The sequence below is a fragment of the Grus americana genome, chromosome 7, assembly GCF_028858705.1.
Source record: "Grus americana isolate bGruAme1 chromosome 7, bGruAme1.mat, whole genome shotgun sequence".
Lineage (NCBI taxonomy): Eukaryota > Metazoa > Chordata > Aves > Gruiformes > Gruidae > Grus > Grus americana.
The window spans coordinates 36,786,140-36,807,779 of NC_072858.1; the positions used below are offsets into that span (position 1 = coordinate 36,786,140).

Consider the following 21,640-nt stretch of genomic DNA (forward strand, 5'->3'; position numbering starts at 1 on the left):
GCCTTTCTTTGAGGATGGCTAAAAATCATGTTTGCTGAAATGACTGCGTTTTTTGGAAGAATTTTCTTTTTGCCCAGCAAACCAGCTGCTGCCATTTTCTTGCCATTAAATGCCATACATGTCCCTAGGGGTGAGCGTTTCACCTGAAATTCGCCGCTGTGGGAGATCAACGCTCTTCTGAACATGTAGTTACTGCACCCTGCCTGTTCAGCAGTCCTTACATAAAAAGTCTGGTTCTAAAAAAAGTCTTTTTTCAGAAAAATTTCAGATCAAGTCCCTCAGTACCTTTCCTCGAGACTGTCCCACAGGCACGGGGGCTCGCTCTGGTGGCTGTGGGGGTGCTCCCGCTTGCCTGTTGCTGTCTGCTGATTCTGCACACTTGGCACCGTTTGCCCTGAACCTTGTCACAGAGGCTGTGAGGAAAAACGCTCAGAATTTGAAAAGAGCAGGAGAGGGGAGCGTGGGGACCAGCTGTGGCGGCGGGAAGCGAGGGCGCCGCTGCGGTCGCCATGACGGCGGGGCGGGAGGAGGAGGAGGAGGCGGGGCTGCCCCCGCTGCGCGGCGGTGATTGGCCGATGGTGCGTCAGGTGGCGGCGCGCGTGACGCTGGTCGGCCGGCGGAGGGAAGATGGCGACGGCGGGCAGCGGGTGGGCCGCGGTGTGTGAGAAGTTCCGCACCGCGCGGACGCTCTCGGCGGTGGAGTCTCGCAAGGACCCGGAGACCGAGCCCTACCGCTCCAAGTACAGCGCCCGAGCGCTGCTCCAGGAGGTCAAGCAGCTGTTGAGCGCTGCCGAGGAGGGCGGCGAGGCGCGGCTGCTGGCCGTGCGGCGGGCCGTACTGGAGTACGAGCTGGGCGTCAACCACACCGACACCGAGGAGCTGTCGGCCGGTGAGGAACACCTGCAGCGCTGCACGCAGCTCCTCGAGCCCCACCGCCTCTCCCCTGACTGCGTCTCCCTCTACATACAGGCCCAGGTGGGCTGGGGCTGTGAAGGCCGAGTGGGGTGTCTGGTGTGGGGCTGTGAGGTGGCGCGGGTGGCAGGGGCGGGTTTGGGTGGCGTGTCTGGGCCGTGCTGCGTGGTCTCTGCAACGGGCTGGAAAGGGGGTAACAGGGATTCACGGCACTTCGATCCCCTGATGGATGTGGCTTGTTTAATAATAAACATGAGGGCTGCTGGTGTTTATTTCATGCTCGAAGAAATAATTCACAGGTGAGGGCTGCGGAGGGATGCTGTTCTCTGTCAAGCTTGCTGCTGATGCCTCTGGGCATGCAAAGCATCTAACAGTGTGTTCTCTTAATAGAAGCTGGGTGTTGACAAAGCAGTGTACTCTTCAGGATAGACTGAGACAGAACTAGTAAGCAGTGAGCAAGAATAAATTAGTAGAAGACCTCAGTATGTCCAGAACTGATTTGTGATTCCTTAACTGGCATTTGTTGTCAAAGTTGGGAGGTGTTTTTCTTTGTGCAGTATCCTGAAAAGGTAAATTGTTCTCAAAAGCTGTCACTTGCTTGCTTTTCAGCAATTTATATTTAGGGCTAGAAGTAATAATATTCACCTCTTTATTCTGAAGACAGTAATACTGTTAACAAAATTAGTTCTTATCATATGAAGATTCACAAAAGGGCCTTTGCTCAACCACTCCATCATGGTTAGCTTGTATATAGTTAGATATCTATCTCTAGACTTTAAATTAAATAGAGCAGTTATTTAGATGTTTCTGTCAAAAAAGGCTGCTCTAATTAGAAAAGGTGTAGTACTTAGTACTTCCTTGTCAAATATTGCAAAACTGTCAAGGAATTGTGTGTTCATGTGGAACGGCGCTAGTTAAACAGTGACTTGTCTTACATTGGTCGAACTGAGTTCTCTGGAATTTATGAGGTTATATCTAACCTCTTCAGTGTGAGGTTTGGGTACACCTAATAAGCTATTACCCATTATAAGATTAGAGATTGCTTGAGAAGCCAGTCAAAATAAGGTAACATCTTCCCAGTGTGTGTTGCTGGGGAGTTGTTGCTTTTGTGGCTGAGGACCAGAGATTCCTCTGTGCTTTTGAACTGTTGTGTGTCTATGGGATGAATGCTGTCCTTAGCATGGGTTTTCCTGTTTTGGGGCCTTTAGGATACAGCAGGATAAAGTTTCAGTGTTACGCATGTGAAGTGCTGTGGTCCAATGGAAGACAGGTCTGCTATCATCTGGCATGCAGCTGAGAGCAATGATAAATGAGCGTACCCTCAGCTTTCCGTCCAAGGGCTGTAAAAGACTTGAGTATTTAATAAAAAACCCTCTGATATAAAAGCAGTAATTGTCAACAGTGGTCATACTTCTCTATCGACATGTTCTAGGCTGTATAGAGTATGTTGTCACGGCACTGACTTCTATTTTGAAGAAAGAAGCATTCCTTTTTCCTGCTGGGCCTGTTTCTGTAGCCCTATTTCTAATTCCTGAGCTTCTGCATGAGGATAAGTGTCATGGTTTATGTCTAATCAAATTTGGTCCCTTCCACTGCTTGACCATGGGCAAAGTATTTCTGTTCATAAACATCATGCTATGTGGTGTTTTCTTTTAAAAATAGTAAATAAGGTGGAATTGAAAGGGACCCGGATCTGGCACACAGCTACACATTCTAACTCGTTTGAAGTTTTGGGTTTTTTAGCCCTGTTGGATTTTGTAACAACACTGCCTAGGAATTAAATTAGCACATCAGACATGGATTGTTATTAATGCCTTCATCTTTATTAATAAAGGCAATAATCCATAGCTTTTGCATCTTAACAGTTCTTTTAATCTCTTTTCATTGTTGAAAATATACAAGCATTTATTCCTAGCATGTCTTTTTCCTGTTAAACTTTTCTAGAGAGTCATGATGACAAATTTCTAATTCCTTGGCTCTTTTTATGATATTTGTATGTGGCATAAAAGCTGCCTGAATCAGATGCAGAACATACTGCATGGAAACAGCTTGTTATTTGAAAGCACCTGTCCTATTTTAGCAGAGTAAACACAGAAAACTGCAGTTTGTTAGGTGACTTTTGTATGTATTTGTCACTGTGTGAGAACCTTCCTTTTTGAGCAACTCATGAAAAAATGAGTGGGCACAATTTTTGCTTTTTGAAATCCACTGTATTAGAACATATATAAGGATGAAGACTGATAAATTGTTTGGAGAAAATGTGTGATGTAAATGGAACATAATGGGAAAATAACTATTTTGTTTTTCCTTTTACCTTTAGAACAATCTAGGTATCCTGTGGTCTGAAAGGGATGAAATTAAAACTGCACAGACTTACTTGGAATCTGCAGAAGCCTTGTATAACCAATACATGAAAGAGGTACTGTGTTTATTAATATTGTGGCAGGTCTTACTTTGATGTGCCACTTATAGTTCTAGTAATCTGTGAAAAACATACGGTGGAATTTGAGTTTCTGAGCTTTACACTGGCTGCTGTGATATTTTCAAAAGTGATATGATTTGTACTGCTAACATAGGAAGAGGCAAACTAGAGGATCACTTGCTAATTTCAAAATGGACTTATTCAGGAAAGTAATTTTGCTCAAAAATAATGGCCCTTTTTGAAAGCTCTTTGAGTTGATAATTCAAAATTGAAGCCAGATAGAATTTGGCTTTTAATTAAGACTCTTCTTAATCTTATCTTGGAAATGCTGTAAAATGTCAATCCATTGCTTTCAGTGGGAAAAGGAAATAAAACTAATATTTGCATGGTTTGCTCTGTGCACAATATTTCATAGAGGCAAGTGGTTTAGTTCCATATCCAAGAGGACAATCTTATAAACAGCTAAACCCTTCATGCATATTAAACAACCTTTTGAGTTGTGGATTCTGCTGTGTATCAACAAAGACTCCCTTGTGCTATTTTTAAGCTCTTTGCAATGCTCTTCCTACACTGACTTGCCTCAGGGACAGTTTTTGAGTGAGCTAAAAACATTTGTGGCCTTAAAGGAGCAGTATCTGTGTTTCAGGACAGCTATAAAGAACTTAGTTTAATGAAATTGCAGTTCAAGTTTTACTGGAACTTAGTTGATAGCATGGATTACTCTTGTGGAAATTTTAGAATGGGTTAGTCTTTCTTGGTTGGTTCCTGCTGTATTGCCACTTCTGTAGACATGCCAGTCTGCAGTGATGGGAGAAGTAGGTAATCCAAAAAAAGCCCCCACTTGTGCTGAAAAGTTTGTTTATTTTTCGCCCTCTGGATCAATTGGTCCGACTAGAATCAAATATAGGTATGCCTAAAGCCTTTTTTTTTTTAAAAGGAGCTACAGCTAAAGACTGTTTTTGTGGTACTTTATTGGACTTTTGTCATGCTTCTCTGAAAATACTGAACTGTATTTGACATAATCTGCAAAGAATTAACAAAAAAAACCAAAAAAACACAGGGCATGGGTGAGCTTGTCTTAACTGCTTTTTGATTTATAAAGAGGACTTGAGTTCCTTGCAGTGGTGTTCGATCTGTAGGATTTATACGACCATGTCAACATTCATCATACACAAATTATAAAAATGTGAATATACTTTTCCTAATGTTCTCTATTTGTAGGCTATCAGGAAGCCTTCCTGTTTGGGAATCTTCGTTAAACTGTTGATGATTAAGGCATTTTCCTGAACTAGTGGATTTAGTTGTTTACTAACAGGGTCTAGTTAACTTACAAATTGGATGAGGAGGTTGTTTTTTTTCCCTAAAGCAACCAGAGCAAAACCAAGGCAAATGCAAGAATAAAATTATTTTGGTGGAGATAAAAGATCCTTTTACTTTCTGCTCCTGAATGCTTTGAGTTTACATATATTTTAGATTTTTTTTCCCCAAGAAAATAATTAGCTATTGTCACAACATTTTGCTAGTGGGAAAGCTGTTTGATTGTTTAATGCACTACAGTGAAAATCTGAGGGTGCTAAACTTTATGGGCAGGAGCTTGGGCTAATAAAGTCCACCTGGAAGAGGACAGTTGCAGAGCTCTCCCTGAAGATAATTAAAGCTATAAGGCTTGACATCAGAGGATAAATCTGTAGATACAGGAAGGAGGCAAGGGTCTCGCTTACCATGTCATTTCAATCGCTTTCTTTGCAGGAGTAGCTGTAGTCTTGCCAGAATATACTCCAAATCTTGTTAGAAGGTTTGGGAGCCGTTGTAAACCTTTGTATCTAAAGAAAACAAGATGGAGGGTTATAAATGCACATCTTAAAAACTAATGAGGTATAAACAGAAAATGCTAAAGATTAAAAGATCATATAAAAAAATCTACACCTCTTGGTAGGTTAAACACACTTTTATTTATTTGTCACTATCTGTTTCAGACCCATTTGTTCATCTTTGAAAATGAATAAAACATTTCCATTAAAAGCAAACAATTCAGGATTTTTTAATGAGAAAAAGTACAAACATAAGAATATATTTTTTTCCCTATAAAGTAAATGTATTCTCTATCCTTGCTCCTGTTCCTGCCTGAGTCTGTATTATCTTATGAAAAGTATTTCTCTGGACTGCTTTTTATTTGTTGCCTTGCTTTCTTCTGGGCTAAGAATTAAATGGAGTTAGGCAAGAGCTAGGAAAGTTGCATACTAACCTGGGTTCTGTTGCCAGCAGACATGCTGAACATCCTTCAGGATGCACTGTGTAATGGAAAAAAGCCACCTTTAGGAAGACAGCTTCTTTTTAGAATTGGTGTCTGAAGTTATTCACAGTTACGAAGGAAATTAGATAAGCACAGACTGATAAAACTTTGCCATAAACAACGTTAATCTGTTGGGCTTGCCAGTAATGCTGACTCTTAACTTTATTGACAGTTGTTTTAAGGCGAGGTTGAACAGAGGGCTGCTGAAAGATGTGTAGTTGTCACCGTTCTGCATTCATCTCAGAAACTAATGTCACAGAATGCATGAAAATAAGTTTTAAATCAGAATTACTTCTATGTGCACAGCAATATCTTACTTTCCGTTCTTGATCAAGGAAAATAAACTATTTTGTATGTGTCGTGAGATCTCTCTCTGTATAAGGATTCTGACAGAACTTATGGTTTAAAAAACAAAAAAGCACTTCTAAATGAAGTAGTTCACATCATTAATAACTTGCAGGTAGGTCATGGCTTATATCGAGGTTTAGCAGCTTCATCCTCCAAAGACGTTGCCTGTTGTCTCATTTATATATTTGAGTAAATGTCTTACTAGCTTGTGAATAAAAGGAGTCATTTCACAGTGGTAAGTCTTTACAGCAGGTCTGCTGAGCACTCTCTGCACATAATGTTCTTTGCAGTACTTCCTGCAGGATGTTTTCTTGTTACTGATTAGTGCAGCTAGGCAAACGAATATTTCACGCTTGAAGGCATGCTTAGTATTAAATTGATGCTTTAAAACTCATTATGTTATTGTACAAACCAAAAACCCAATTATAGTCCTGTAGAATCCAGGTTGAGTATTTCTGGTGCTGCAGAGAGCATGTATTACTTTATGTAACCAGAAGTCTTCTAAAAGCTGAAAACCTTGTAATTCCGTGTGGAATTGTGGCTTTCTTCCTCTAAATCTCCTGATTTTTGTGGAATTGCTCCAGAGATGTGACATTCAGATACGTGTAGATGCATTTAGTGAAATTTTACTGAATTTGGGATTGAAAAACGGTAAATTGCCTGCAGCCGGAAGAGGGAGCACTATGTTACAAAGTAAGAGAAATGTAGTTTACTGAATGTATCCTGTACCCTTGCAGGATGGAAATCCTCCCCTGGATCCCAGTGAGCATTTCATGGCAGAAGAAGAAAAACTCACAGATCAAGAAAGATCCAAAAGGTGAGTGCGTAACAGCATACCTAGATTATTATTACTTTTTTTAATTTATGAGGGTGTGTTTAGGGAGGGGAAAAAAAAGAAATCTAAAGAGACTGTTGTTTTTTTCCAGATTTGAAAAAGCCTATACACATACTCTGTATTATCTGGCACAAGTCTACCAACACCTGGAGATGATTGAGAAGGCTGCTCAGTATTGCCACACTACTCTCAAACGACAGCTTGAGTACTGTGGCTACTACCCAGTAGAATGGGCGCTCAATGCTGCTACTTTGTCACAGTACTATCTCTCTAAGGTAATATATCTAATGGTTTTTCTGCTGTAATTATATCATAAATGTAATTTTCAAGTAAGACAGTTGTTTAAACAGCTGTTTGAAACAGGGCTCCATGTTGAATTGAAAATGTGCTTCTAAAAAACCACAAGTTGTCTTCTGACATGACGCATGTGTTACTTTTTTCTGAAGAGGACATAGTGGCTTTCCTGTGGTGGTGTGATGGCAATGGGAAAAATGAGCAGAGGTGTAGACATAAGAAAAGCTCTATAGTTTACAAAGTATCAGCAGTGATGTGACACGATGCTCATAAGTAAAACTTGAGGGTTATAATCACTTAATTTTAAATTGTTTCATATATTGTTCTCTTACAATAGAGAGTTTAAAAACAAAAACATCTGAGGGCCAACGTATTGCACATCATATGTTTCCTCTAAATTATTTGTCCTTTGTACCTTAGCACGTGCTTAAGACTTGGGCCTATGTGAACATTAAAGTGAATATGTGAGATGGTAGCTGTTTGCTTCCACACATCTGTGTTGAAATGCTTCAGTTTTATTTAGGAGTTTTGATATTCCAGACTATTCAGATGCTCTTTTCTGATGCTTAAAAGACTTCTGCCATACCTAGGCCAGTTAATGCTAATTTCAAAAGTAACTTGTAATTTCCATGTGTTTTTGATGCATTGATAGCACTAAACAATGCACTGCTAAATATGAGTAAAGGAATCTAAATCTGACTCATAATGTTGACTTGTGTGTCCAGCTCATTCCAACTAACACCCCGTGATACAATCGTTACCACAAGACATCACTTCCTTTACCGCAAAGAAGCAATAGTAGCATAGATCAGAAGAGTGAAAATGTTCACAATGTACATATATTAAAAGCAAGGCTTGCTATTCTGGCTGTGGTAGAGAGAAAACGGTTGGTTAGAAAACATTGTATTCGGTAGTAGACGTGGAAAAATTGTGTCTTTTCTTCCAGTGTCCAGGGAAATATGCTCCAGAGCCTCTCTGTTCTATTATTTCTGTTGCATTTGTGTGTCTCTGCTATCTGAGGCGAGGGGTTTAGCCAAGCTGAGAGCAGTGCTTGGGCTGCTTATACCAGTGATAATCGCTGCCATTTCTGTTTCTCTCAGCAATGCTTTATGGAGTCCCGACACTGTTTAGCAGCGGCCAGTGTCATCTTTAGCCAAGCTGGACAGGTGCCCTCTGCTGAAGACAGTAAGTTCATATAAAAGTTTTGAATAAAATATTGTAAATTAAGCATCATTGATACATTATGTTAGACCTGAAGTCTAGCAGTATGTACAAAACTTATCTCTGTTAGTTTTCTAAAATCTAATTAACAGTAAAGTGGAATGTTTCTGAAGAGCTGCTACTACAGCTTCAGATTGGCTATGAGTGGCTACCCTGTGAGGAGAAACTCAAGTGCTTCTTGGTGGTGTTTCAGAAAGCATACCAGAATAAAAGTGAAATTTAAAGCAATATCCATTTCAGTAGTGGCAATGTCTCTGTTCACCCATTTGTCCTTGTACATGTGCTTAAAATGCAGCTTACCTTTGCTTCTCTGTGATCAGAGGGCAATGATTCAATGAACCAAACCAGCTGCTTCCTGGGAATAGTTTTAAAAGAGGAAAGGAAACTGCAGCTCTTAAAAACCCCAAATCCAGGAGTTACTTGTGTTGTCTTTTGTTGCTGGATGCTGCAGCCTCATTAATGGCTACTTTTGGAGTTGTAGCCCCCCTCCTTGTTGTTTTGGGTATTGATGCAAAGGAACAACTTTTGTGGTTCAGTGCAAAGATCAATAAAATAAACTTTTAGAGAACTGACCACAATTCTAAGGACCTGTGGTTACATGATAGTGTCAGTACTCAAGATAAAGGCTCTGTTTTAGGCTTAGTCTTTGCTTATCAACAGCACAGCTTCTTACATTCTGTGTCTTGGGCAACTGAAAGCTTCAAATCAATAGAGCTTTATCTCGTAGAGAGTAAGCAAGTACTCAGGGTAGCCCCTGTGTGAGTTCATAACTCTGACTTTGGACGATAACTTTTAATGGTTTGAGCTGTTTAGAACACAAGCTCTTTAATCCACTGATGTTGTTGTTTCAGATTAAAATATAACCTGAATAGACATGACTGAATTGAATTTCAGTGACAGTACGTTAATTGCTTTTAGTATTTCTCTTGGCTCAAAAAATATAGAACTCTATGCAGTTGCCTTTCTTATTTTTTAAATACTTTGAGGATGATGTCCAAAAGCTTTTTAGTTTCAGGGAAACAGGGCTGTCAAGGGTCAGGTTATGCTAATCTGTTAGGCTGTTTGAAAACAGTATATTATTAAATACTCAGTAGGTTTGAATTGGTGTTTATGGGCTTCTGTAGCTACCTGACTGCACAGTTGTCATTAATATGATACTTAAGTCAAAAAATGAGGTTACATTTTTGGTAGATGTGTAGAAACACACGTTCAATTATGGTCTCAAATTCAGGTGCAAGACTGGAAGAGGTAGATGAGAGTCCTATTTTTAATTGTATTTTATAGATTTCTTGTGTGATTTTTTTTTCTTTGTCAAGTCAACTAACTGCTTCTATCTTGACTTCCTCCTGCACCAAATGGGAGTAGTGATATTTGTGTTTGTTTCAGTGGAGTAAACGTTTATCCTATTTTCCTTTCCTTTTCATGGTACAGAGAGCTGTGCTGTGGACTTAAAGATCATTATGGAGGAAGTTCTAATTTACAGAAAGACTTACACACAGTCAGCACTGGCCACTCTCAAGCACTTTCATTTTATCACGTTAATTTAAATATAAACAAACACAGATATTTAGTAAAGCTGCCTTTTCTAGGTTAGCAACCATCCTTATTTCCTTCATAAGAACAACTTGTTTGGTTGTAATGAAAGATAATGAACCCAGTGGATTCGAGTCCGAAGCTGGCTTGTTGTTTGGTGAACAGGAATGCTAGCGTCCCCTTGTTGTTCAGCTAACTCCCTGCCGTCTGCCTAGAAACTGGGAAATGAACTCTGTTTGAGATCCATTTGGTTTCTGAAAACGTTATCCTGAGACATCAGCAGTGCTGCCGCTTATGACAGTGGGGAGAAAAATACAGAAGTTGTAGAGCTAATAAATTTTATGTTAGTACCAGGTAGATTAACCAAAGGCAGTTTCCTCTACTTTTGTTCCCTTTTTTGGTAGCAAGTCTGGGGCCCATTGCAATACAAATGCCCTAATCATCCTCAGAAACGGCTCCTGGGCAGGCAGCTGAATCTCAGAAAACAAATTACCGTAATTTCTTTCTCTTGTTACAAAGAGATGTGAAAACCTTTTCCAGTAAAACACTTCCAAGATCAAAGGTCTTTTTAAACATAGATTATGATTTTTTTTTAAGAATTCATGCATGACTAATCCATGTTAATCTATATGGGTTTCTACTGGAATGACAGTTTACAGAATTATTATATAAACTAACATTGAGAACATATTTCTGTCTAAAAATGAGGAAAAATTAAGTAAATACAAGTAACGTATTCTTTGCATGTAACATGTGAGGTTCTTGCTGGAATGCTCGATTTCTTCTAAGGTTTTTATGTGTTTATGTCCATTCAATAGATGAAACGGAGCAAGACCAACAGGACCTTCGACAGAGGAAAGCTGAAATTGCAAGATGCTGGATTAAGTATTGCCTGAATCTTCTGCAAAGTGCTCGGAAATTACTTGAGGTAACTGAATATCTGTTCTGTAGCTGTCGTTTAAAAACAAACAGTCTATTTTGATGTTTGTGACAGGAATCAATTCGTAGTTGGTAGCAAATGACATACAATTGCCCAATGAATAATATAACAGATGCTTGCAATGTAGCAGCTATTTCATAGTATGCTTTGACTTTAATGCAGCACTTGGAAATAAGCACAGATAGGAGATCGGCTCTGTAGTGTGATCAGCGCACTGCTTGTACAGCCGCTTCACAAATTTATCTCGTCTCTGCTGCATTTTCTTGCAGCTTGATTTGGCAGATCGCTTATTTAACTGCTAGTAAGAACATCATCTTAATATGCAACAGTTTTGTGTGTACTGGTGTTCTCATTCATTCAAGCCTGTGATTCATTCAAGTGTTCATTTCATTCATTCGAATGTTTAAGACAGCATTTGCTGAAATGCTTTGCAGAGGCAGGGCCTTTGGGCTTTACATTTATTGTTTTGGCTATATTGTCACACAGGGTGGGGAGACTAAATTGTCTTAGTCTTACGTTTTTACAGAGTTGAGACTCATTTACATGATATTTTGTGAATATAAGGTCTAACAGGCCAATGTGTCTTCTCTTCTGTCTTGTTGCTAACTAGTTTGTATTTCGAAGGTAACTCACAAATTAAATGATTCAGTGTAAGTCACTCTTTGTAAGCCAGGTGCATTTTTAATTAGCATACTTTGCTGTTTCAGGATAACGTAGGAGAACTGGATCCAGACCGGCAATTGGAACTCAAAGCCCAAAGGAAGAAGGAGGAGGATGAAAAAGAGAAGGGCAGGAAAAAAGCTGTCCTTTTTGGGACGAGTGATATATGTGACTCTGTCTTAGCCATGGAAGAGAAAGTGAGCAGCGTATATCCTTTAGATTTTCAAGAAGCCAGAGAAATCTTCTTAGTTGGTCAGAACTATGTTCAGGAAGCAAAAGAGTTCTTTCAGGTTGATGGTTATGTTACTGACCATATTGAAATTGTGCAGGATCACAGTGCTTTGTTTAAGGTACTTGCTTTCTTTGAAGAAGACTATGAGAGACGTTGCAAAATGCACAAGCGTAGAATAGACATGTTGGAGCCTATATATGCAGACCTGAATCCACAGTACTATCTGTTGATTAGTAGGCAGCTTCAGTTTGAACTAGCCGACACCTATTACGAGATGATGGATTTAAAGGTAGCTATTGGTAACAGGTTAGAGGAGCTAGACTCCCACACAATTAAAAAAATTAATTCTCTGGCTCAGTTAGCGATCAAGTATTATGAACTCTTCTTAGATTCTTTGAGGAACCCAGATAAGGTGTTTCCTGAACAGCTGGAGGAAGATGTTCTTCGCCCTGCAATGGTGGCTAAATTTCATATTGCACGACTATATGGTAAGCTTATCACTTCGGATAGCAAAAAGCAACTGGAAAATATGCAGACATCATTGGAATATTACACATTTCTCGTAGACTATTGTGAGAAGTACCCAGATGCTGTCCGTGCTGTTGAAACTGAACTAGAACTCAGTAGGGAGATGGTGGGTCTTCTTCCAACCAGAATGGAGAGGCTAAGAGCAAAACTGTGTCCATTCATTTAAATACTTGCCTTGAGGGAGATGTGCACTATTAAAATGATATCTGTCAAAACCAGTGATGTCAGACAGCTTCTGTACTGATTGGTAGAACTAAGGTGTCTACAGTTTGGTAGTCCACCTAGAGCCTGCAGTAGTGTAACTTTGTGAGAAACTCAGAGCTCTCCAGTTCAGTAGCTCACCCACACTAATGGTATAAACTTTAAGTGTAAAGTGAATGTCCAGCTAATGCTTGGTATTGTTTGTCCTGTATGTAAATATAAACCTTTTCTCCCTTATGGTTTTTTTCCTTTGGCATATGGTTCAATTTCTAAATGTAGTGCTGTATGAAACTTGTTTTTTTTTTAAGAGGATCTGTTTCTCTAGGAAAATTTTTCTAAGCGTATTCTTCCAACTATTTTACCTCTTCTAACCTTTGTCCCCAGAAAACTATATCCGTATGAAGGGAACTTTATGTTATTTTTGATATTTATTTTGTATGTTGCTCAGTGTTTTCTTTTCCCCCCTGTTAATCAAAACCTAGTTGATAGAGGCTCAATAAATGGACTAGCTTGGCTAAATGTTTTTTCAGATTCCTTAGAATTCTGTTTCCTTGTGTCTTACTAAGATGTGATACACGTTACAACTTTGGCCAAAATATAGTTGTGAAAGTATTTTCACAGGGGATGTGGGGAAAGTGAAGTGACAAGGTGATGGGGTGCACAAGAGCATGCCACTGTGCACCAGCAGTCTTAATCACTGTCAAGTTCACGGGAAGATGTTTACAGCAATAGAGGGCGTTGAAGGAGAATAGTCAAAACAACTGGATTCTTCCGGAAAACACAAGAAAAGGAGGAGGGAAAAAATGACATTAGCTCGGAGGGTATGAGGGGGAAGCATGCACAAGCAAGAAAGCGTGTACATCGCAGACGTGTGGTAAAAATCTCTAGTTTGCAGAATTCTCTGCAGAAGACTTCTAACCACAAACAAATAGGCCAGCACATGGGTCCTGGAAATGAGAGGCAGCCAACCTCAAAACTAGACCAGCTACCTGCATGTGCATAGAATAAGGGAGAGTGTGTGTGTGCGTGCGTTGTTTCCATTTTACTAAATACTTGTCTAGTCAGCCTTTAGGAGTTTATTTTTGCTCTGGGATCTTTTACTCAGTTTTTCCTGTGCCCTGAAGGTAGGGCAGCCCATAGTTTCTCAGTGAAACAGTTCTCAGCGGGCTGTACTGTGCATTATTTTTCTCTATGATTTCTATTAAAACTAGTGTGCACTTTTACCACAAACTCATAATTTCAAAGGGTTTTTTTTTTTTCTACTAATGTTTAGCTTCATATTTGAGTAGAAGGTGGTGATCTCCCCCCACCCCTTCCCATATGCTTTATTATTCCACCTATGAGTGCCTTTGAGTAAATTTTTTAAAGCAAGGATTGGCTCATCAAACTTAGTTTACTTGTAATTTAGGGAAGGATAGATTGTGGGCTAAACCAACATGCAAAATTACTTTTTTCTTTTCAAATAGAATAATCCTGTCACATCCTTCAGATACTGCTCTGAAGTGAGTGTTAAAAGTTACCTGCAAGGTAGGCAAAGCTGAGTGCAGTGTGCGGTGGTGTGTCCCTCGTAACCAGCGGTTGTGGGCAGAAAACACTCTGAATTCACCAAAATTCCAGTGAGGGCTGAGCAGAAATACGGAGTTACAGAAACCAATGATGCCAAGTTTTCATCTTCTATAGCAAATGTTCAAGACTGCCACCAGCTAAGTATATTTTATTACCAGAGACTATACCATGCCAGGTGCTCAGCACAACACACGATGTTGAGGTTCTTTTAAGGCATGTCTTTTTAAGGAAAGCTTTGGGATAATTCCTGTTTGTTCAATGATTTGAGAGAATGAACTTAAGTAAGATTGTGTATTCAGTTAAAAAAAAAAAAAAAAGGCAGTGAGCTTGGATTAGGCAGCAAAGCTCCCTTCAGGAATGCTGAGTTTTAACTGTAAAGTATGTGTGAGGTCAGGCATTTGTTTCAAAGATTAATTAAAGATTAGGTTCCTGTGAACTCCATTTAACCTGCATTTCTATTTCTTTTTGTATGGCAAAAAAAAATCTTACAACTGAAACATCCTTTCTGCTGTTCTTCTAGTTTTTTCTCCGAAGCTAGCATAAAGCAGCAAGAAGCCCATGTTTGTGCGGAATTCGTATCGAGTATGAGATCTGAACTTGGTGGCTATAACCTTAGCGTACTTCTTCAAATAGTGCCAATTTAGTTTGATTAAAAACACGGTTTTGTTTCAATTGAAATGCTCTTTAATTCTCATGTTGGCTAGAGACATGGTATGTGTTACGAGTCAATGGGGAAGGTTGTGCTGTGCTTAAATGTTTCAGGAGAGCAAGACACCAGTGCCTTGTTCTCTGTCTCTTCCTTCCAAGCCCATCAAAGGAGGCTCTTTATGTTTTTTTTCCTTTGAGGGGACCGGATGGCAGGAGAGTGGCAGGAGGTGACAGCTGTGTCCTTTGCTGTTCTCCCCTCTTAAGCCAGCTGAAATACCGGGGGAAGTGGGCAGAAGCGAGCCCTCGCTTCCCCTTTGCAGCAGGAAAGCGGGTTCCCCGTGTTGCAAGGGGAGAAGCCAGCAGCGGTTGCTACCTCAGTGTGGTAAAAGCAAAAGGTCCCAGGCTGGTTTGCTCTATTCACCTGCCCGAAAGCTCCTTCTCTTGAGAGTTTTGGTCCTGGCGAGGCAGGTGGTTTCCTTCTCTGTCTGCAAAATGGAGATATCTCAATGTATCAGTGCCGTGCTGGTGCTTGGTGTGATTGCTGCTGCACTTCCGCATCCGGAAATATTGCAGGAGCCTGATTAAGCTCAGCTTCAGACAACGAGAAAAAAGATTGATCTTGCTAATGCATGGCTTAACACATTTCAGTTTTGTTTGGCGTTTTCCTTTTGTTCAGCACTGAGACCTCAAAGACGAGCTTTACACGTTTCTTTTTTAAAAGACTGAGATAGTCATGGTTACCTAGGTGTTTTCCATAGAACTTTTCATTATAAGATGGTCAGAAGTAGTCCTGCAAAGGAGGACTTAGCTAGACTGGCAGCTCAGAAGGCCAACCATTCTGTAGTCTTGAAGTTACAGAACTAAAGACTGTTATGTTAAAATCAAGTGCGTAAATTTGTGGTGAGAAGCATTTGTCAACTTTCTTTCCTTCAATTGCAACATCTTTGGCTACTTTACAGCTTGCCACAAATGATTAATGCAGACTTTAAATTTGGTTTGAAAACTGCTTTTATGTACTTCCCAGGAACTCTGTCCAAAGCACCTGCTAGTACTTTTTAGTTTTGCAGTTTGGCTGGTGGTTTCTAGCTCTCCTAATCACGGGTAGGCGCACAAACAGTCAGTGGTTTCCTGACGAGGGCTATTTGTCTGGCTGCCTTTTTTCCAAAACCATTGTATGATTGTGTCTTTACAGCAGAAGATTTGGACGATGTGCCAGAGAGACTGTTGGGCAGAGAGGATACTAAACACAGTGGGTTTGCAAAGATATTACTTGCCTTCAGAACGGAAAATATCTGCGGTATTGAGCACTTAAAGAGAAGTGACTGATAACAATGTGGTCCCTTAACACCAAAGACCTTAATTTGGGTGGGTTTAGCCATGTTTTAAATGTTTAGTGCTTGAGGTTTTGGCATTTGGTACACACAAAATACAAAGTCTTTTTATGTACTCATCATCACGGTAAAAGAAACTGGTTGGCGTCAGACAAGGATGCAAGGATTTCACTATTCAAGGTTTGTAATGCAATTTTCTCCTGAAACAAAGAGGAATTGGATGAGTGATTGAGTGAAAGATCATGATGGGCATGTGATGGAGTGAGCTGGTGTTAGTCACTGAACACTGTAAGAGGAGTACAAGTGCTTGCGTCAGCTACTGAGATCCACGGGTGAAATGCGTGGGGCAAAAAAGAGAAGGAATTAATAAGATAATTTCCTGTACGCTAACTGTCTTGGAGGGGAGCAAGAGCAAGCGATTCCCAGGCAGGGTCTCAAACCACTCAGTGTTGGCCATGAAATTCCTCTTGCTCTCCTGGAGCCCATCTCTGGGTAGCCAGTGGGTTCAGCCATCACCAGAGATGTTTGCCAGCAGTCCATGAGAAGATGCAATCAGGTGGGCCCAGAGCCGCCTCCTGCCAGAAAGCCAGGACTTTTTAAGTAACAGGGGTAGTGACATCCTAGAATGAAAGACATGCTTCACATTCTGCACCATGAAGGCACGAGGTATTGCAGGTGCAAGGGTCTTGTGCGTCTTGGCTCCCTGGCTGGCCCGTCCCAGTGTCCCTGCTGCGCTCTTTGCTGGAAACGTTAGATGAGACAAATCCTTCGACTTTCCCTGCTGGCTGACCCCTATCTGAGTCCTCTTCTGCACCAGAAGAGATGAAAATACAGAGCTATTATAGAGTCCCTTTGAAGTAGGAAAAGGCAAAAAATGCTTTTTTCCCCTAATTAATGCAAATTGTGATTTCTAAAGGGACGTGCTCATCTTGAAATCCTCTGTGCTGCCAAGGGCAGAGCAGCTTCATCGGCATTGTGAGCTGTTTCTAAAGGCGAGGGAGAGCCGTTTGGAGCATGCTGCTTTGTGCTGCAGCTGTGTCCACCCCGAGAGTGCAGAGCAGATCGGTGGGCTGAGGTGTGCCAGTCCCGCTGGGGAGAGGCTCCTGTGGCAGGCCTGCTTCTCATGCCTTGCCTAGATTTTCTCTTCTGTGTGTGTCATTTCAAAACAAAAGGATATTTCTACTAAAACAAACACTTAAAACTACCTAAAAAATGACCAGCTCCTTTGGTCGATAGGAAATATAGCAAAACTGTTTTCTTCTACTCTAAATGTAATTTCCCCTCTTTCCCTAACAACTCAGTGAAGGTCACAAAATTACGGCGGTATGTAAAGGGTTGACTAATTGGGGACTGAAGATCTGGTTTACGCATGGGATGGGAGCAGTGGATCTGGTTCATGGGGAGATCTCCCCGGGAGTGTCCATGCTTCCCATTCCTTTTCATCTTCCCAAATTTACTGATGCCCTTTCTCCCCGCGCACAGTGTGAAGTTTTTACGTGACACCGGCAGTGCTTGTGCTCAGAAACAGGTTTGCACTCTCACAGGGAGCAGAGGCAAGGTGAGCTGCTCAGAGTGGCTCTGTGGGGAAGAGCCCAGGGCTGATAAAAAGCATCTTAAAGCTGCTGAGTGGCTCACTCGTGTGAGGTTGTCCTGTGCTGGAGAAACCATCTTAGGGAAAAAATAGCTGTATCTAATACCCAGGTAACCAAGCTCAAACCAGCTACATATGCAGCAATGCTAACTGGTCTGCAATGAAAAGATGCTCCTAGAGAAGCAATGGAAGAACAGGGCACCAGGCTTTGCTTTTAAAACATCTTTGTCCCACCATCCTTCTCTCCCTTGTTAATTCCTGGTGTTTTTAGGGGTGTTTTCCCAATGAGTAGCTGTGTGATGGCGACTCCCTTCCCCCTCGCTCGGTGCGCAGGTCCCGTGGGGCTGGTGCTACTCTGGGATGAGGTTTTAAAGAAGGAAGGAGGGCTACTGAAATTGCCTCCCTAATCAGAAACCAGAGCTTGACTGCTGTATCGTGTCTTAAAAAGTTGTTGCTTTTAAACTATAGTCCTGAATTTGCCAGCCAAAATCTCCTGCTGCACCAGGCTTCAGGGCTTGGAAGCAGAAAGTTTCGCACCTCTCAGCACAAAGGAAAGCTGCTTTTTTCCTCCTGAAGGACAGGCTGGTTGCTTGGTTAACGTTTTTGGTAGAGGCAAGATTGCTGATGGGGAAAGGCCGTTAGCAACTTCCCGTCAGTCAGCGACTGCATTTGATCTTGACACAGCTGTGGCTTTCAGGGAAGATCTCTCCCCACATGCTTGTTGACCTTCATCATGGGAAAAAAACAAGGAGTTGCTCTTCTGCGCGATCTAGATGGCAGCAAATGTCAGATTTCTACATGATGCATGTGAGTGTTAATGATTTCTTGCAAGATCTGAATCTTATCTTCATGGGCCAGGTCCTGTTACTGCCTTTGGAGGCAAGAGGCGGCGGCATGAGAGATCAAGGGATGTCATGTACTGCCCTGCTGCGCATGCCATGATGCTCTGGGCATGAAGCTCAGATGTGACCCAGATTAAGAATTCATCTTTGCTCGGGGCTGGATTTAGAAATCCCCTCAATTTGACTCAAACCTCCCTCTCTGGGTTGCCAGCTCTTTGCTATTTTGAGGCAGGATATATTTTTGCTTTCAGTCCCCAAAGGTTGTTTGGTTGAGCATGAGCTGGTGGCAGAAAGCACCCTTAAATCTAGCTGGGCTGCCTGCCTGGAGGGGAGCTCGCTGATGAGGGGGTTCAGAGTGATTGTGGGGCATTTAATAGGGCGGCTAACGGGTACTCTCTGAGATGGGTCAATGTGCTCAGAAGAAACCTGTTCTGCCTTCCCAGAAGACAAGATAGGCAAAAAACATGCTCCTCATGTTCAGCCCAGCTGCCATTCAGCCACTCTCCCCTTTGCTCAGTCTGACCTGTATTTTTTTTTTTTTTTTTTGGTAACAGATGTAGCCCTTTCTGTACTGGCTGCTCCCCAGAGCAGTCACCTGTACAAAATACGTATTTCCACTTTCCCAGCAGGATGGATAAAGAGCTGAGCATCGCAGGCAGGGCCCAGTGCTTTGGAACCCCCATCTGCTCCAGCTGGCTTCCAGCTTTGCTGCTCTGCTGGGGAGATGCATGGATCAGCCTGGATCCCCCCCCCCCCCGCCCAAAGCCAGGACCAAGCTCCTGCCAGCTGGGGCAGGAGAAAGCCCTGACCCCTGAGAGCAGAGTGATCCCACAGCAGTTAGGGTTTATCAGATTTCTGAGCAGTTACGAATGAGAAACTTCCTTATCAGGACCCCCTGTCTGGATGGATATTGCCTTGCCTGCATGCCTCACTGATAAACGCTGGGACCATGGGTGCCCATGCACCCATGGGAGCCCATCCACCCTGTCAACTGCTTGTCGGAAATACAGACTGCAAAATGAATCTTCGTTTCCTGGCGAGGAAAAGCAGCAGAACCATCTGATGTGGCTATGTCAGACTGCTCCTCTGGAGTGCTCCTCCGGACCGAGCTGCCCTGGCAGCGTTTCTCTGGGCTAGAGCATGGCAGGGGTTGGTGTCCACCACAGAATTGGCTGAAACACCCCTGTGATGCCCAGCCGGGTTACTGAAATGGGTTTGCTGGGAATTTTTTTTGCCCTACATCCCCTACCCTTGACAGCAGGAAGGAAGTCCTCATACCAGGCACTCCCATGGTGTGGTCCCCATGTAGTGATGTTACTAAATTACTTGTTTACTCCTGAAGCCCATTGGGAGACAAAAGAGCCCCAAGAGTTACAAGCAGTTCATCATTAGATTTTGAAGTGTTTATTACTGCTTAGGGGCTATTCCCAGATTTTTCAGGCACATAACGAAGAGTCCCAGGTGTCTGGTTGAGGGGCTGGGAGCATGATGCTGACCAGTTCCCTCCCTCTGCCTGCTCCCCAAATTAATGCCTTAGAAAAACACAAAGCTCTTAATCTGCTTTGCATGTGATTTGAAAATAATGGCAGTGCTTCAGTGTGGTAGTTGTAAGAAACGTTCCAGGAGAGTAAGTAGTGGGTGGGAAACGTTTATGCAAAAACACAGCCAGGAGGTGAGCATGGATGGTGACATTTCCATTGTGTTGGTACTGTATTTGAAATCCTCTCTCTGACTTCAAGATGTGAGCTGCGTTCTCACATATCTGCTCCTTATTTATTTTCTTCTTTTTATAGGCTTATTCTGTTGGGGCATTTAATCTTCCAATCTATACGCAGCATCTATGCAAGAGGAATATTATCCCATGAGCCTTCCTTGAAGTTTAAGGGAGGTAGATTTGAGGTAGCTGACCTAGGTACACGGACTGTCCTCTCTGTGGGTTTAAAATATTTGCCTTAAAAAACACCCTCCTTCTCTTAAGCTCTGATAGTTATACAATGGCACGTTTCCAGGTTAGCGTTCCAATATAGTATAGCTCCTGTGCTGTTCTCTGTTTAAAAAAAGGAAAAGCATGCTAACTTTCTGCAACTCTACCTCAAGATGGCATTTTTTATTTCTGCTGATTATTTGCATTTTATGTCCTGAGTGGCTTATAGAGAGGTAAATAATTGCAGAGTGTTCCTTGGGCATCTGTGATACTCCCCAGCGGGCATGCCTTTCTCATAAGGCTTGCACATCCCAGATTGCTTCAGATCCAGATCTCCAGTATCACTTCCCCATTCGTAGGAAGGTGGAAAGCTCTTTGCTTGCAAAGTGTGGGCACTGTCAGAGCACAGCAGGATGGGAGGAGATGGGCACGGGTTGAAGCTCCCCGCAGGTTTCTGACCCCCGTTACACAGGTGTATGTGAGACAGGAGAGTGGAAAATTTGCTTTGGTCTTCCCATTGTAAAGCAATCTCATTTCCTGAGGCATGACGCTGACACAGAAGAAAATAACAAAACCATGTGGCAAAACTGCCAGCGCTACAAGTTCCCTCATCGGCTGATGGTACAAGACAGATAACTCGGCTCTGCGAGATTCCCTTCCAGATACGGGGGTTTTGCAGCTCCCACCTCATCCCCTGGCAGCTCCCCTCACTTCCACAGGATCCCTGGCCCCCCGTGACCATGTGTGCTGGTGGGCACTGCTCTGGCTGCATCCTGTGGGGCTTCCACTGCCAGGGTGGAAAAAGCCCCGGGCTCGTGGGAAGGGCAGAAATAGTCGTCGGAGGGCTGCTTTCCCACATGGAGGGTTGTTTGTGCACGCTGGAGGGGGGCAGAAGGGGTAGACACCTGCCTGTGACCAGCGGAAAATTAGAGTTGTTATTGCAGGAACAGCTTCTGTAGCCTTCAGTGGGTGGAGGCTGATCACCTCCCCGCATGCATTCACCCGGCTTCCTATTGATGTTGAGCGCCACCTTAAAAAAAAAATAGAAAATAGAGTTGATGCTAAAAATACAAAGTAGAAAAGAGGCTGGTAGGAATAACTACTGCGCACGAGTCCTTCCGCACCTGCTTGGTTCGAGTCTCCAACTTTTCCCTTGCCGGAAAAACCCCACGTGCAATGGTTTATAACAAATTGTATCAATGCCAAAAGCACAGCTTGACCCCTCGGTCCAGCAGTAAATCCCAGCCCAGAAAGGGGAGCTGCTGGAGGAGTCTCCGCCGCCGCTCGTGGGGGTTTTGGTGGAGCGCTGTGCCCAGGGG

At 42.3% G+C, this 21,640-nt stretch overlaps 1 protein-coding gene across 1 annotated transcript; it reads left to right on the plus strand.

Moving 5' to 3' along the window:
• Positions 1 to 114: 114 nt before the first annotated feature.
• KIFBP (kinesin family binding protein) lies at positions 115 to 12,938 on the plus strand. Its single transcript, XM_054831632.1, has 7 exons — positions 115 to 975; positions 3,233 to 3,331; positions 6,713 to 6,792; positions 6,902 to 7,085; positions 8,205 to 8,289; positions 10,677 to 10,786; positions 11,506 to 12,938. The coding sequence occupies exons 1-7, from the start codon at positions 628 to 630 to the stop codon at positions 12,382 to 12,384; spliced, it is 1,785 nt and encodes a 594-aa protein (XP_054687607.1). The 5' UTR covers positions 115 to 627; the 3' UTR covers positions 12,385 to 12,938.
• The last annotated feature ends 8,702 nt before the right edge of the window (positions 12,939 to 21,640 follow it).